Source organism: Arachis stenosperma, chromosome 5, assembly GCF_014773155.1.
Source record: "Arachis stenosperma cultivar V10309 chromosome 5, arast.V10309.gnm1.PFL2, whole genome shotgun sequence".
NCBI classification, from domain to species: domain Eukaryota; kingdom Viridiplantae; phylum Streptophyta; class Magnoliopsida; order Fabales; family Fabaceae; genus Arachis; species Arachis stenosperma.
In genome coordinates, this window is record NC_080381.1 from 65,513,399 (window position 1) to 65,531,151 (window position 17,753).

General features: G+C 34.9%; 1 protein-coding gene across 2 annotated transcripts; it reads left to right on the forward strand.

Annotated features, from left to right (window-relative positions):
• The first annotated feature begins 4,403 nt into the window (after positions 1 to 4,403).
• Positions 4,404 to 8,936, forward strand: LOC130982794 (probable methyltransferase PMT2). 2 transcript variants are annotated; one of them, XM_057906890.1, is made up of 7 exons: positions 4,404 to 5,152; positions 5,428 to 6,079; positions 6,199 to 6,409; positions 6,566 to 6,860; positions 7,318 to 7,686; positions 7,821 to 7,898; positions 8,194 to 8,936. In XM_057906890.1, the coding sequence occupies exons 2-7, from the start codon at positions 5,435 to 5,437 to the stop codon at positions 8,420 to 8,422; spliced, it is 1,827 nt and encodes a 608-aa protein (XP_057762873.1). In that variant the 5' UTR covers positions 4,404 to 5,152; positions 5,428 to 5,434; the 3' UTR covers positions 8,423 to 8,936. The 2 variants fall into 2 exon arrangements, with proteins under 2 accessions (XP_057762873.1, XP_057762872.1); XM_057906889.1 differs by having other exon boundaries at positions 4,404 to 4,723.
• Positions 8,937 to 17,753: the final 8,817 nt, after the last annotated feature.

The following is a 17,753-nucleotide window of genomic DNA, read 5'->3' on the forward strand; positions in this document are numbered from 1 at the left end:
CTAAACTTAAAAATTGAAGCAAGATTTAAACAAAGAGAAATTATTTTCAAAAAGATTTTAGAAAGGAAGACTCAAAGGAGCAACTATTCACAAGAACATAGACACATTCAACAAATGCAAGGATTAAACAGAGAAAAACTATTTTTGAAAAAGGTTTTAATTATTATATTTTTTTAGATGACAAAAACACAAAGGACACCAAACTTAAAACATGCAACTAGACTCAATGAAAAACTAACAATTAATAAAGAAAAATAATATTTTTGAAGAAATTTTTTTTGAAAAGAAAGTAAAAGACTCTAAACCAAAAAGATACATTTTTTTCCTAATCTAAATAACAAAATAAACCGTCAGTTGTTCAAACTCGAACAATCTCCGACAACGGCGCCAAAAACTTGGTGCACGAAATTGTAAATCACACTTTTCACAACTCGTACAACTAACCAGCAAGTGCACTAGGTCGTCCAAGTAATACCTTACGTGAGTAAGGGTCGATCCCACGGAGATTGTCGGCTTGAAGCAAGCTATGGTTATCTTATTATTCTTAGTCAGGATATCAATAATGGTTCTTAGTTTTAATTGCGAGAAATAAAAGAACATGAAATAAATACTTGTTATGCAGTAATGGAGAGTGGGTTGGAGTTTTGGAGATGCTCTGTCTTCTGAATCTCTGCTTTCCTACTGTCTTCTTCTTCACGCACGCAAGGCTTCTTTCATGGCAAGTTGTATGTTGGTGGATCACCGTTGTCAATGGCTACCATCTGTCCTTTCAGTGAAAAAAGTCCATGTACATGGCTAATCATCTATTGGTTCTCACTTGTGCTGGAATAGGATCCAGTGATCCTTTTGCGTCTATCACTACACCCAACGTTCATAAGTTTGAAGCTCTTCGCAGTTATCCCATCCCAGATCCTACTCGGAATACAACAGACAAGATTTAGACTTTCTGGATCTCAAGAATACTGCCAATTGATTCTAGCTTATACCACGAAGACTCTGGTCTCACGGATTGAACGCTCTGTTGTCAGGAGAAGCAGTCAAACTCGTGAACCAAGAACCCAAGAGATAAACACTCAATCTAAGGTAGAACGGAAGTGGTTGTCAGGCACGTGTTCATAGGTTGAGAATGGTGATGAGTGTCACAGATCATCACATTCATCATGTTTAAGTGCGATTGAATATCTTAGAATAGAATCAAGCGTGATTGAATAGAAAATAGAAGTAATTGTATTAATCCATCGAGACACAGCAGAACTTCTCACCCCCAACCATGGGGTTTAGAGACTCATGCCGTAGAAGATACAAATTCAGATGTAAAATACCATGAGGTGTCAAATGAATCTCTAAAAGTAGTTTTTATACTAAACTAGTAACCTAGGTTTACAGAAAATGAGTAAACTAAGATAGATAGTGCAGAAATCCACTTCCGGATCCCAGTTGGTGTGTGTTTGGGCTGAGCAATGAAGCTCTCACGTGCATAGGCTATTCTTGGCATTTAACTCCTGCTTTTGTGCCAGTTTGTGCGTTTAACTCCAGCTTGTATCTTGTTTCTGGCGTTTAACGCCAGAATAGGGTAGAAAGTTAGCGTTAAACGCCAGTTTGCATCATCAAAACTCGGGCAAAGTATGGACTATTCTATATTTCTGGAAAGCTCAGGATGTCTACTTTCCAACGCAATTGAGAGCGCGCCAATTGAGCTTCTGTAGCTCCAGAAAATCCATTTCGAGTGCAGGGAGGTCAGAATCCAACCACATCTGCAGTCCTTTTTCAGCCTCTGAATCAAATTTTTGCTCAGGTCCCTCAATTTCAGTCAGAAAATACCTGAAATCACAGAAAAACACACAAACTCGTAGCAAAGTCCAGAAATGTGATTTTGCATAAAAACTAATAAAAATATACTAAAAAGTAGCTAGATCCTACTAAAAACTATATGAAAATATCCCCTAAAAGCGTATAAAATATCCGCTCATCAACCTTGCTTGATATGTTAAGACGTATATTAAGGATTATATGTTAAGACTTATTATTGAAAAATGTTACTTTGATACTTTGTTTTTGGATTATGACATTTCAATTATGACTTGGATTATGACTTTTGGATCATGTATGAATTAAAAATCATCTTATGATGTCTGATTTATGGCTATGCCTTTTGGTTATTATGAGATTTTTAAGTGAGTTTCAAAAATATCACTTTAAATTGGTGGTTTCAATCTTATTTTAAAAAGCATAAAATTGTCATCATAATTAGGTACAAACGGCGGTTAGAAACTCCAATTTTGAATGAAACGATGCCATTATACGTTGGTAAAAACAGCGGTTAAAAACTGCCATTTTAAACAAAAATGATGCCATTATAACCTGGTAAAAATGACAGTTATAATGGTAAAAACGGTGGTTAGAAACCACCATTTTAAACAGAAATGATGGCATAACATCCTGGTAAAAACGGCGGTTATAGCCGCCACTTTAAACAATTCAAAAACCGCCATTTTATGCGGAAATAATGGCGGTTACAAACTACCATTTTAACCCTAAAAAAATCACCGTATTATCCACTGGTTATTACGGCGGTTTTCAAAAAACCGCCGTAATAACCAAAATGACGTCCAGAATAATGGCGTTTCTTGGAGACGCCATTTTTTGTATTAATGGCGGTTCTAACCGCCGTAATTTAAAAAAATAACCGCCGTTTTAACCCTGTTTTTTTGTAGTGGGATAACGCGTGCGCGTGGCCGTGAATCCTCCAAATGCTCATTTTTTTATGAATTCTCTATTTTGCATGCTTTTCTCGTCACTTCTTCCATCCAATACTTGCCATATGAATTTAAAATCACTCAACAAACATATCAAGGCATCGAATGGATTTAAAATGAATTAAATTTAGCTAATTAAAGGCATAAAAAATATGTTTTCACTCTTAAGCACAAATTTAGAGAGAATTACAAAAGCATACTATTTTATTAAATAAATGTGAGATAAGTTAATAAAATCCTCTAAATTAAGCGCAAGATAAACCACAAAATTAGAATTTTTTAATATCTACCCTCTTAATTAAGTAGTCACTAATATTTTTATATTTTCTATTAGTCAACAATTGATTTGTCACAAAAATAAAATATCAGAAAACGTTGGAAAAAATAATTCTTTTTGTGTGTATTTAAAATATTATTAAGATAAAAAAAAAACAAAACAAATGGAACTTCATACTTACCCGAAGTGGGAAGTGGGAAGTGGGAAGTGGGAAGCATACCGTAAACTGAAACATTGTGCTTGGACGTCAGATCCATGCGCCAATTACTAGTACAGTCAAACGGCGATTCGCGTGTGGGACCCTGGTTGTCACCATCAGATTCCCCATCCTACTTCGACACGGGATAATGGTATGAAGATGTCTATAGCAATAGAATAGCATGCTCATTGCTCAATACTAGATATTCCCATAGTTAAAAATGTGGTTTGAAGTTTGAACTTTGAATCGGTTTAACAAAACAAAAATAAAAATAAAACTGATCTCAATTACTGTTTTAATTTCTTCATCTTTTATTTTATTTTATTTTAATCTTGCCCGTATATTTTTTAGTAAATTTTAATCTTTTAATTTATTGAAAGGGTTATTATGAAATTTTAAGAATCAGTTTAAAAATAATGAAAATAAATGCAACGTTTAAAAAATAGGTGAATGGCAATATCAAAGAAACTTCTAAAAACTTAAGATATGGAAATATTCTGTATAAATTATCGATTAGTTGCAAGCACACAGAACTCAGAAAAATCACCTATAAATCAAGTATATGTCCTTGAAAAATAGTGTAATAATATCTGCATCCAGAAAAGTGAATTTATATCCTTTTACTAATTTTTTGAGTTTAATAAAACAAAACAAGATATAAAAATTCTACAGACATACGTTTCAAAAATTATTCTTCCAAGGCAGATTGACCTCTCTTGTTCTTTTAATTAATTTTATAATATATATATACATATTAAAAAAATAAATTTTTAATAAATTTTATTATAAGATAATTAGATCTTCAAAAGAGATGTTTTAACACAAATTATTCTTCTTCAAATTATACAGATTTAACCAGTCATACAAAAGTAAATCTAAAAAATTTTTAAAAATAAAAAATTTATTAAGACAAAAATGTTCCATCCAAAATTTTTTAGAATCAATTTTAGACATTTATTCTATAAATAATTTCTCCTCTATAAAATACAAGGTTCAAGTCTGTTTCATGTGAAATATATGAACTGTTCTAATCTAGTAATCTTAGCTGGTATTTATCATTATTATATTGTTATTATTTACTTTCTTTTATTTTCTTTTTAACTTTCCCTTTCCCTTTCTCTTTATTTATGCTGAGTGGTGATGCCAATCCCGTTACTGTGTCTCTTTTCATGTGAACATTCATTGATTGCTGCTAATTGCTGATGGGAAAGAACCTCATGAGGATTAAAGAATAGGAATCTCTTGTACATTTTTTATTATTTGAGATTTGACACGTCTCACTCCTCACACTGGATCCTTCACATCCCTTTCCCGTTACACCATCATCATCATCATTTGAATATTAAAACAGAAAAGAAGATCACTGTTTGGTCCCCCAGAAAATTTATATAAGCCTCCAAGATTTATCACTGTGTGTGTGTGTGTGTGTGGGAAGGAAGGAATCATCTCAGATCTTCCAAATATTGCTCCCGCCCCAGCTTCATATGATCGGTAAGAGATTTTTCCTCGTTTGATTTTTTCCTTTCAACTGTTGGTGATTTTTTTCTATCTTGGTACTTTCAAAGTTTAGTTTTTTTATCCCACTTTTGTGCCCCAAGTTAAATTCCTTATTTAGCAACTTTTGGTGGGTCGTCTTCATTAATTATAACCCCGAAACGCGTTTTCCAGTGTTCGTGTGTGATCTTGCATTGCATTTACGTGAAGCTAGATCCCACATCATTAACACCTTGTACCGGTTTAGTTAATCATTATTCTCTTTCATTCATGTTTCGTCCTTTTGTCTTGTCTTTGTCTTCTATTAACATAGTACTACACAAAATGCATAAGCATTTTCCCAGTGGAAACATTTATTACAAATGGAGCTTAAACTCTGATTCTATTCAACAGATCTGAAGCTTGCTTTGACATTTTTCTTGAACCGTATGATTCAGACTAATAATTAATTCCTTCATGGCGATAATGATTCAAAGTGACTTGATATGATTCACTGAAGCTTACTTTCTTTCCTTGGAGTATCCAAGTTGTTAAATTTTGCAGATTGAAAGCTAAATACATCTGGCTACTTTTGTCTTGAGATCTTTATTCTTGATCTTGATATTGGATGATGTAGTACCTAACCTTGGGGTTTTGCACCTCTTATAAATTCAATTTTTTATTGAGTTTTGAGTCAGGATTGATTATTTATTTTATTTCAGGTTCTAAATGGCAAAACCAAGTGCAGCTGATAATAGGACTAGAAGTTCTGTGCAGGTCTTTATAGTAGTTGGTCTGTGCTGTTTCTTCTATATATTGGGTGCGTGGCAGAGAAGCGGTTTCGGAAAGGGAGATAGCATAGCATTGGAGATCACCAAGAAAGGCGAAGAGTGTGACACAGTTCCAAATTTAAGTTTTGACTCTCACCATGCTGGTGAGGTTAGCAGGATCGATGAGGTCGATTCAGAAGCTAAGAAATTTGAGCCGTGTGCTGCTAGATACACGGATTACACTCCGTGCCAAGATCAGCAGCGTGCAATGACATTTCCAAGAGAAAACATGAACTATCGAGAGAGGCACTGTCCCCCTGAGGGAGAGAAGCTACACTGTATGATTCCAGCACCCAAGGGGTATGTCACTCCATTTCCATGGCCAAAGAGCCGTGACTACGTTCCTTATGCAAATGCACCGTATAAGAGCCTTACAGTTGAGAAGGCTATTCAGAACTGGATCCAGTATGAAGGATCAGTGTTTAGGTTCCCCGGTGGTGGCACCCAATTTCCTCAAGGTGCAGATAAATATATCGACCAACTTGCTTCCGTGATCCCTATAAATGATGGGACAGTTAGGACAGCTCTCGACACTGGTTGTGGGGTATGTTCCTCATCAAATTCATAGAACATAAAACCAATTTCAGTCCTTCTATTACATGTTAATCGATAAAACAGCATTATTAGTTTCTTTAAGCTCTAATGTAAGGTCTTATTTCCCAGGTTGCTAGTTGGGGTGCTTATCTTTGGAGCAGAAATGTTATTGCAATGTCATTTGCGCCAAGGGACTCTCATGAAGCACAAGTACAGTTTGCTCTTGAAAGAGGTGTACCTGCTGTCATTGGTGTTCTTGGAACCATAAAAACGCCTTATCCTTCTGCGGCCTTCGACATGGCTCATTGTTCTCGTTGCTTAATTCCTTGGGGAGCAAATGGTGAGAATTTTGCATTCAGAAAGATTACTCTGAAATATTTGCTGTAACTTAGGCAGGGCAATAATTTTTGGGTTCTTAACTTCTTATTCTGTTTGATCTGGTTTTTTTATACCCTATTTATGATAACAATCGTAATTTTGCATTATTCATTTGCAGATGGAATTTATATGATTGAAGTAGACCGAGTTCTAAGACCTGGTGGTTATTGGGTACTTTCAGGACCTCCCATCAACTGGAAGGCAAATTATAGAAACTGGCAGAGACCTAAGGAGGAACTCGAGGAAGAACAAAGAAAGATTGAAGACGTTGCTAAGCTCCTTTGCTGGGAGAAGAAGTCAGAGGAGGCTGAAATTGCCATTTGGCAAAAAACTATGGACACTGAATCATGCCGTAGCAGACAAGAAGAATCTGGCGTGAACTTTTGTGAAACAACCGATGTTAATGATGTCTGGTAAGAAATCTTCCTGTTTAAACAATTTGTATATTTTTGCAGTGCATTATTATTTTTCCCGTTGTTTCTTTCTATAAGCCATGTGCAAGGATGTAGACATGTGCATTATGCATTGAGCTAAAGATATTTGGGAAAATAATAGTGATATTTTCATGTATAATTCTAAAAATGCTTTTCCAGTTTCCAAAGTATCTTGATGGTTAGGAGGATGTTCTCTTAACCATAGTGACCTTGGATTGAAACTGGCAATAAGAAGCAGATGAAAACATCTTTGAAGTATCTGTGACTGCTTATTTCCTTGTCATCTTTCCAATTTATCATTGTTTTATATCATATGAACTCTTTCAATAGTCAGTCCATAATACTATTGTCAAAATCATTCTTTGATATGATTTCAAGTCTCTGTTTGGTTTTGATCCTTCGAAAATTATGAGGTGTCATGTCTTTGTGTCTACAGGTATAAGAAAATGGAGGCCTGTGTTACCCGCACACCTAAAGTTTCTGGTGAACTCAAGCCATTTCCGGAGAGGCTATTTGCAACCCCTCCTAGAATTGCTAATGGTGCAGTTCCTGGAGTTAGTGTTGAGACATTCGTGGAGGATAACAATAAGTGGAAAAGGCATGTAAATGCTTATAAGAAAATTAATAGCCTCCTGGATACTGGAAGGTATCGCAACATTATGGACATGAATGCTGGTTTAGGCAGTTTTGCCGCAGCTATTCAATCTCCCAAGTTATGGGTCATGAATGTTGTGCCTACTATTGCTGAGAAAAGTACACTGGGTGTCATATATGAACGAGGACTTATTGGCATCTATCATGATTGGTATGGTTTTCTTACTCAGTCATGATGATACTAATCTCGTGCCATTACCTATTAGTGAAATGAATTATCAATTTTCTCATCTTTCATGGCTTTCCCCCTTATTTGTTCATACATCGGGCCCTTATAATCCACAGGTGTGAAGCCTTCTCCACATATCCAAGGACCTACGATCTCATTCATAGCGATGGTCTTTTTAGTCTGTACAAGGACAAGTAAGCGATCCTTTGATTAAATTTTCATGTTTTATAATTCTTATTTATATCAGTTCTTGATCAAAATGCTTCTCTATCTAATGTGCCTAACAACTTGTTTAGCATTCAAACTTTTGTGCCTATTTGATTTGCTTGTGGAAGTCTGAACATGCCTTTTTAAAGAGCTATGGTTCAGTAACCCTCACCCAAATGTAGAGCTTGTGTAACATTTGGATCTAGACCAGCATAACCACTTGATTTTAGAAGATAGGTTCATCCATGTAACCTTAAAAATCTTGTCTCACATTAAATGCAGCTGTAACATAGAAGACATTCTTCTCGAGATGGACCGGATTTTGCGGCCAGAAGGAGCAGTCATCATCCGTGACGAAGTTGACATCTTAATTAAGGTCAAGAAAATCGTCGGAGGAATGAGATGGAACACCAAAATGGTTGACCATGAGGATGGTCCACTTGTTCCCGAAAAGGTATTGATTGCCGTCAAGCAGTATTGGGTTGTCGGGTCAAATTCCACTTCATCCTAATAAAGCACCCGGTGCAAGTTGAAAGGTCATTAATGGCTTTTAGCCCCTTGGGGTTCAACTAGATCCTAACAGAGTTCATTTGGGTTTTGATATGAGCATTTTTGGCTTGCATGATCAACCACAAAATTTGGCACAAATTAGGGCCATTACAAGAGTTATGCTGAATTGCTGATTGCAATTTGCAATAGGTTTCGTATCTAGTTAATTTATCATTTATTAATGAACAAATTTGGGAAGCTACTATGCTCAGGGTTTAAGATATTAGCCGTTTTTTTTTTCATCAATCAAGTATCCTGTTACACGATATTACATTCAAAAATCAAGGAAATATTGGTCTCTTCTCTTTTTTCTTTGGTCCCAATAGTTTTATATTTACTGAATTACAAAAGTTTGAGCTGCTTCGCCTAAATTTTGTAACAAAGAATAGTAGTGTATGGTACAATCTTTGTAGCTGTAACTTCATTTGCAAGTTACACTCAAATATGAATTTTGAAGTGCTTCCTGATTATTCACCTTTATCTTTTGGTTAGGTTAGAAGATATGCCTATGATTTGATTGTAAATGATTGTGAAAATTTTGGATGTTAGTTTTTTGCTAAAAACGAGAATGTTACTGCATCCAAATACAATAGAAGAGATGCTACTATCTTAGGAATTTTGGCTACCTATCATGGCTACAAACCAATTTCTCGGAAGTTTTAGGATTCAGGTTAACAATAATTAGTTAAGAAAATAACTTTTTTTTACCCCTTGACTAATTGTTTTTCGAAGTACCTATATTTTCCCATTTGTGACAATTCAGTATATGAGATTCTACAAAATGTATGACTCTTCTGGAAGCAGCCTAGAATGGAACTACTTGTATGTGCCATGTGCGTAAGGGTTTTGAAAATTTTCTTAATAATATATATGTAATATCCGCCCTTTCATTTTATTAAGTTCAACCCTATATTAATATTGTGTTTTCCCTATCTTCCTAAAATTTATGGATCCTTCGTTACTTCCAAAATTTTTGGTATATCTGATTATCTGTTACTCTAACTAGAGATTATTGGTAAAGGGAAAATTAGTAACGCCAACGTGTAGTGGGGGAGGATACGAACACTTTTATCGGATTAAATTTTTTATTGGAGTTACGGATCGTAAGAAATCGAAGCCAGAATTTTGGGGGGAGTTACGATTTTCTTCCATGCAACCTTCGGACTTTCTCTTTCTTATTTCCTTTCTTTGGTTTCGGTAGTAACAATAAAGAAGTCAAGAATGATGAAAGGTGATCAATGGAGTAAAAGATATATGTGTCACATTATATATATATAGGGAAAGTCTAGGGGGCCAGCAGATTTATTAAAATCTGGCCAGCACTTAGCCAGCAAAAGGAAAATGTGTGATTTTCCACCATTAAATAAAATCTCACACCATTAAATACACTATTGATGGCTAATTGATGACTACAACTCACAAAATCTGCTGGCCCCTAGCACTCCTCATATATAATAATAATAATAATAATAATAATAATAATAATAATAATAATAATAATAATAATAATAATATTATTATTATTATTATTATTATTATTATTATTATTATTATTTATAAAATCAATGTAAATTTTGGCTACTAAAATATTTTTTAATAAATAATTCAAACTAATAGAATAAGTCATAAGTAAATTATACTTCAAAAATTTTAAAATTTAATTTAAATATTTTTGTTAAAAATAATTTTTCTTAAAAACAAAATCTCAATGAATATAATAACTCATAAATAACTAATCATTTAATTTTTAAAAATTTGGGGCCTTACATCCTACCCCACTTATAAAAATTTTCGTCCTCGAAAATTGATACAACATGAAAGAAACTTAAATTGGCGTTTCCTTTGTACATATTTAGGAAAAAAAAACAAATTTTTTGTATATGTAGTTTTCAAATATAAGGAACTCGTATGATTCGAATATAAGAAAAAATGTGATATGTAGTAGAAATTACAAGCTGATTTGAGGACCATTTTGTTGTGCTTAGAATAAATTCAAGATCATATCAAAGAGTACAAGATTCATGAAAAGAACTATAAAAAACAACAAAAAGAGATAGTCGAGAAGAGTCAAGCAGACATTTAAAAACAGGATCGAGCAAGGATACATTCGGACAAAGGAATAGGATTGGAAAGATTAAGCAAATCTCTTTTCATGAAAGAAATCCGAACAAAGGACTTCAATGCAGTTATAAAAGAACGGATGGTGTACCAAGTCATAGGATTCAAATAGGAATTGCGATTCAAGATTGAGTTAATCGTGAAAATAACCTCAAACGTTCCCAGAAACCGTTATTTGCATCACCTTTTAATTCTATCTCGTCTATGATAATCCATTAGCGTTTCCGTATACATAAATTATCAGTATTAAGTTGGCCAGACCTAATACCATGAGAAATGCAACATCGACTAACAGTATTAATCAATAGACAATCATGCATATGAAAGTCAAACTTTTGTCATTAAGACAAGTCCTATTGCATGACAGACACTCAAAGTATGCAGTAAAGCATAGTCAATCCATTCCTAAGGCTCTAACAGGAACGAACTACTCTGATACCATAATGTAACACCCTAACTTTAAACACCTCACGATCGTACTAAAAGTTCGAGCGCTACTTACCTCTATTCCTTTAATTATATACTATGTTTATTTAATATTGAGCCTTTGCGAGTACGAACTGAAACTCTTATTAGGAAAATGAAGATTCTTTATTTTAAACCACTTAACCACAAAGATATATATATATATATATATATATATATATATATATATATATATATATATATATTCGCTAAATACATAGACTTATTTCAAGATTCTCAAAAACAAATCCTACCCCTCTAAATAAAACTCTAACTAGCAAGGCAAGGGAAAAATAAATTCTAACAACTCAACTCGTAAACATATTCCTTTGTGCTCCCGCAGCTTTGCAATAAGCCTTCGCACCTGTAGCTGAAAGGGGGTGGAGATAGGGTGTAAGAACTGGGGAGTTCTTAGTAGGGTCGGGGTATAGAGTTTTATTCATTATCCAAAATTTAAAACTCATATTTTTCTTATAAAAATTTCACGCAAAATGACATTTCATATATTTTACCACTTACTAAGAATCCATTTTAACCAAAGCTTACCACTGATCCTTCCAGTCACGGCCTTTGGCCCAAATCAATTCAACTCGGCCTACGGTCCAATTCAACACAAATCACCATCAAAACTCAATCATAGGTACAAACAATGCAAGACAAACACAAATCAAAGAGCAATTATAGAATGTAGAATCCAGTCACAAGCACACACAATTATAGAAAACACATTCACAACAAGTATGCGCAAACAAGTATGATGTATGTCTAGTCCTATACAGGCAATGAGTTCATGTGTCGATTTGTTGCCCGATTCTCGACACTGGTCCTGAGATAAGCGTTTCGTACCGCCGTCCTTATCTCAGGCAACGTCCCCTCCATGAGCGTTACGTATTGCCGTCCTCATGGGGGAACCTTCCTTTCGGTCTCCAATGAGCGTTACGCATCACTGTCCTCACTGAGCTATAACCTTCCGTTTGATCTCCAGTGAGCGTTATGCATCGCCGTCCCTATTGAGCCGTCCTTATAGTGTCAAGTGAGCGTTACACATTGCCGTCCCCACTAGACACTTGGCACTAAGGAACAATGATAGGAGAATTAGTGTCGGCCTAGAATTTCTCAATAGAAAATCATGTCATAGTATAGTCCTAGACCAACAAATAATCATTTTGATCAAATTTTGATATGGTTGTCACAAACTCAACCCCAATAAAAAGTAACCGAGAGTATTAGTCTCGGACTGTCCTCAAGAGAATGGGCAAACATGTGCATCAATATTGGCTAGAATTTTGGGGTTAGGAGTCATGAACAAGAATTTAAACTACTAAAGCTTAGCATGCAAGAATCTTAAGTGCAAGAAAATAAATCAAGTAAGTAAAGCACAGTAAAAGTAAATACAATCTAACAATGGAACATATAAATCTGTTTCTACTCTAGAACTAAGTAAACAACTAAACTAACTATAACAAAAACCAAGCAATTGGAATTTTCGAGTTTCAAATATGAATTATAAAAAGGACTCTTGGCTAAGGCATAGGAATTGGGATCACCATCCTTGTCTAATAACCATATCTTGACAATTATGAGGAACCAAGCCCATTAAGTCTACTTCTACAAGTGAAGTATTTCAAATTGCTTGGTCAATTTCAACTCATAAGTCCTAATCTATCTACTAATTGGCTTAGTAGTAGATTAGTGTCAATGGGTATCAATTTGGCCACTAAGAGTTCTTAAATCGCCAATTCAATTAGACTCAGTGACTCAACATCACCCAATTCCCTCAACCTAGGCCAAGAGCATAGAAAACTACTCCATACTCAAAGGAAACATTTCATCAAACACATGGTATGCACTAACTAAAGACATATTTAAATTGCAAAATTAATTGGAAATTACAAGTACCCACTAACAATTATCATTAGAAAGCAACTCAAATAACACTATCAATCATAGAAAACATCAATGCACTAAGAGAAATTCAAAATCCACAAAGTTCATAAAATGGGAAGAAAAGGGGAAATAACAAGAAAACACAATTCCAACACAAGATCTAAACAAAATTATAACTAGAGAACTCAAATTAAGTAATTGAAACTAGAATTAACAAGCCCAATTAAGAAATTCAACAAAGGAAGATCAAAACAAACTATATCTAGAGAGAAGTAAGAGTTTTCTCTCTCTAGAAAACAAGAACCTAAAACTAGCTAAAATTATGTGTATGGTGTGAATGAGTGAATCCTCCTTTCCCCCTTAGTTCTTTGGGTCTTTTCCAAGCATAATTCAGCTTAGATTGGGCCTGGAGCCTTGCAGAAATCGCTAGTCACAATTTCATTAATGAGGTCACGTGCTGAGCATCACGCGTGCGCGTCAGCCACGCATGCGCGTCATATGAACTCCTCAGCCACGCGTACGCGTCGGTCATGCGTACGCATTGGTGGGATTTCGCATTACCACACGAGTGTGCCAACTTATGTGCGCCAGTCTTAGCTACACACGGCCATGCGTGCGCGTCGCCACCAAATTTCCAAAGCTTTATTCTTCATGTTCCTTCCACTTGTGCATACTTCGTTTCCATATTTTAGGCCATTCTTGCCCTATAAATTCTGAATCTACTTAACAAACACATCACGGTATCGAATGGTAATAGAAGAGGATTTAAAATTGGCATTTTTAGGGTTAAAGAAGCATGTTTTAAACCATGAAGCAAAATTAGAAAGAAAACACAAAACCATGCAATTTATGAGTAAGTGTGAAAAATACTGATAAAACCCCCTAAATTCTGCACAAGATAAACCATAAAATTGGAATTTATCAAACCTCCCCACACTTAAACTAAGCATGTCCTCATGGTAAAAACAAAAGACCAAAGAACATAGGAGAATGAGGTTTATGAAATGTAATTTACCTACATGGATGCAACAAATGCAAATGCTTCTATCTACTTGGTCAAAAGTGAATCAACTTCCAAGAACATATATGAACACATAGGGCCAAGGTGAAAAGATGATTCATGAACTCTACCAATTCAAATATCAGAATGGAGTGTAAACAACTTGCAAGAAGAAAGCTTGTGAAAGCAGGGAATAAGGAGTTGAGCATTGAACCCTCACCGGAAGTGTATCCGCTCTAGTCGCTCAATTGTATAGGGTTGATCACTCAATTCTCCTCTAATCATGCTTTCTAAAATTTGTTTTTTATCTAACAATCAATAGTTATTTAGTGCATGCTTACATTTATCATGGGGGCTTATCTTTAGGTTGTAATGGGGTTAGGGTAAGGGTAATGATGCATATATGGCCATGTGAGCTTGAAATTTACATCTTTAATTAGCCTAAGCTCTCACCAAACACATATAACAACCTATACAATTCTAATACACAACCTAACTACTCATTTGTTCACTTTTTACACACTCATGCATTCTCTTTTGATTCACAAACCATATGCATTGGTTATTATTGGCTTTACCTTGGGGCATTTTGTCCCCTTTTTATTGCTTTCTTTTTCTATATATATATCTTTTTTTTCTTTATTTTTTCTTTTCTTTTCTTTTTTCCTTTTGATGAATTATATACAACGGTACTAATGCATATGGTTTAAACATTCAATACATGAGTGTGTTCTCAATTTCCAATATTTTCACTAAACATACAAAACACACTTTTACCTGTACAAATGTTCCTAAGCTTCCCCCCGCTTAAATGACACACCCTCACTAGCCTAAGCTAATTAAAGATCCAAATTAGAGGACATTTATTATTTTTCACTTAGGGGTAGTGATGTGCTAAATTAAAGAACAAAAGGGGGTTTAACAAGGGCTCAAAATTGGCTAACAATGGTAGATAAAAGGTAAGGCAATTTGGGTAAGCGAGCTATTGAAATGACGGCCTAAATCATATAAATGCATTCATGCACAAAATAATGGACATAGAGAATCAAACAAATCAAGGATTGCAATCATAGAAAGAGAACAACACACATAAGAATGGAAATAAGTGGTTATATGATGTAACCACATAATTGGGCTCAAAACTCACATGCTTATGTGTTCTTAGCTCAAAAATCATGTTCCAAAATTAATTCCTTCAAGCAAGTTCAACACAATTTTTTTTTCAATTTGGTAGGGTGCCCTAAAAACAGTTTCTTGGAAAAGTATCGTTACTCTCACCCAGTAGTTCTGAAACAAAACAACTACCATGCAAAAAGTGTTTAAATGCAAAACTATCCATGCAATTTAGATTATCTTAATTGACAAAAGAAAGTTAAGATTTGGGTGTTAAAAAGAAGGGTTGTTACTACGGAAGTTGGTAAACGACCTCCCCACACTTAGAAATTTGCACGGTACTCCATGCTATCAATGATAAACGGAGTGGGTTCGGGAGTGTCACTCTCAATAGCCATAGGATGGTGAAACAAGGACGTCTCCATGTTCCCCTTTTGATTACTTCTTTGCCATGATCCAAAGTGGACTCCAGAGTGTCAGTTTTCGCCGTCGGTGGGTTGGTGAATCTTGCGGGAACTTCCTTTTCTGCCTCATCAGTGCGGCTAGAGTTCTTCAACCGCTTAGCAAGTGGCTTGGCCTTTGAGGAAGTTGGCACTGATAAACCCTATTTTTAGGGTTTATCGTGTGTTGAATTTAGAGAATTTTATCAATTTTTTCCACATTTATTCACTAAAATAGCATGCTTTTGTAAATTCTCCTTTATTTGTGTTTAAGTGTGAAAACATGCTTTTTAGGTCTTAAAATAGCTAAATTTAATTCACCTTAATTCCATTCAATGCCTTGATATGTTTGTTAATTGATTCCATGTTTAGAAGGCAAAGATTGGATTGAGGGAATAAAGAAAAAGCATGTAAAAATGGAGAACTCATGAAGAAATGAAGGAATTGCTAAGCTGTCAATCCTGATCTCTTCGAACTAAATCGATAATAACTTGAGCTACAGAGGTTCAAATGAGGAGATTTTAGTTGCATTGGAAAGCTAACATCCGGGACTTCAGAATGATATAAAATTTATCATAGTTGCCTGGCGTTTAGATGATGCGCACGCGTCGCCCATGCGTGCGCATCACAGGATCAGCGTGGGCCATTGTTAACAACTCGTGGCCTGCGATTTCTAGCTCATTTTGGGCCCAATAAAACTCATTTATGATGCTATTAAACCCAAGGATTGAAGGGGGATGAACCAAGTAGTGTTAGTTTGAGTTTTCATCATGTTTTAGGTTAGAATTCTAGAGAGAGGAGCTCTCTCTTCTCTCTAGAATTAGGTTAGGGTTCTTAGGTTAGATTAGATTCAAATCTCTTCTTAGATCTAGATTTTGATTCTTGTTTTCATCTACTTTTCCTTTCAATTTCTTGTTGCTACATCGTTACTCTCTTAGTTCTTCTTGTTAATTTCTTCTATTTTTGCTATTTTCATGTCTATGAGAACTTTGTTGATTTTAATTTCCTTTAATGCAATTTCATGTTTTATGTTCCTTTATTATTTAATTACTTTGTTATTGTTATTTCCTTGCAATTGGTAGTTGTTAGATTTTATCTTTCCTTGGCATTTATTATGCTTTCCTTTTATGCCTTCCAAGTGTTTGATAAAATGCTTGGAGGGATGTTAGAGTAGATTTTTGTGTTCTTGGCTTGGGATGGTAACTTAGGTGAACTTGAGTTGCTAATGTCCAAGTGATTGATGATTGGTATCCATTGACACTAGCTTCCACTAAGTTAATTAGTGAGGTGGCTAGGACTTATGAATTGGGATTGATAAAGCCCATTTGACTTTCCTTCACTTGTTAGAGAATGACATAATGAGATTGATCCTTGCAATTATCATGTTGTGGTTAGTAACAAGGATAAAGATCCTTAACCATCAACCCTTGCCAAGACCTTTTTATCATTTGAGTTTCATTTACTTTTCTTGTCTCTTATTCGAAAACCCCAAAAACACTTATCCATAATCAATAATTGAGCACACTTTCCTGTAATTTCTTGAGAGACGACCAGAGTTTTAAATACTTCGGTTATTTTTATTGGGATTTGTACTTGTGACAAACAAATTAAATTTTGATGTGAGGATTGTTTGTTGGTTTAGGACTATACTTGCGATGAAATTTCGTTGAGAAATTCTATACCGACAATTTTCTCACATCAGGCACCTTAGTGGTCGCTTTTTGAGTTGCTCTCTTTGTAGATGGCTTTTGGAGGTCTTTTCCTTTTCTTTTTAGTGGCCATACTAAAAAGGAAGAAAAGAGAAAAATATGAAGCTCAGAGAGACAAAAATTGGAATTAATACAATACAAGTGAGGATTAATACCACAAAAGAGTGGAACATCTTAAAAATATGGTAGCTACTACATACAAGTAAGACAACAAAATGATCAAGGAGGCATATCACTAGCCTGAGATGCAAGAGAGAAAGAAGCATGCAAATACAAAGCATGAGAAGAATAAACTCAAGCATCGATAACAAAAATGACAAACACATGCAAGAATGGTGGAAGTCATAGAAAAACTGTTGGCTCAACTAACTCCAAGACCATGAAGTCTAGACATTGAAGAATGTGGGGTTAGAGAGCATTGAACCACTCATTCTTGCATGATGCTACAAATATAGCAAACCATAAACAATGAGCAATTGATGATGAGAAATCATGGAAATGACGCTCAATGCTCATCTAGCGCAAGTGTTGTGAAAAAGTGTCATTAGGTTGAAAGAAAAA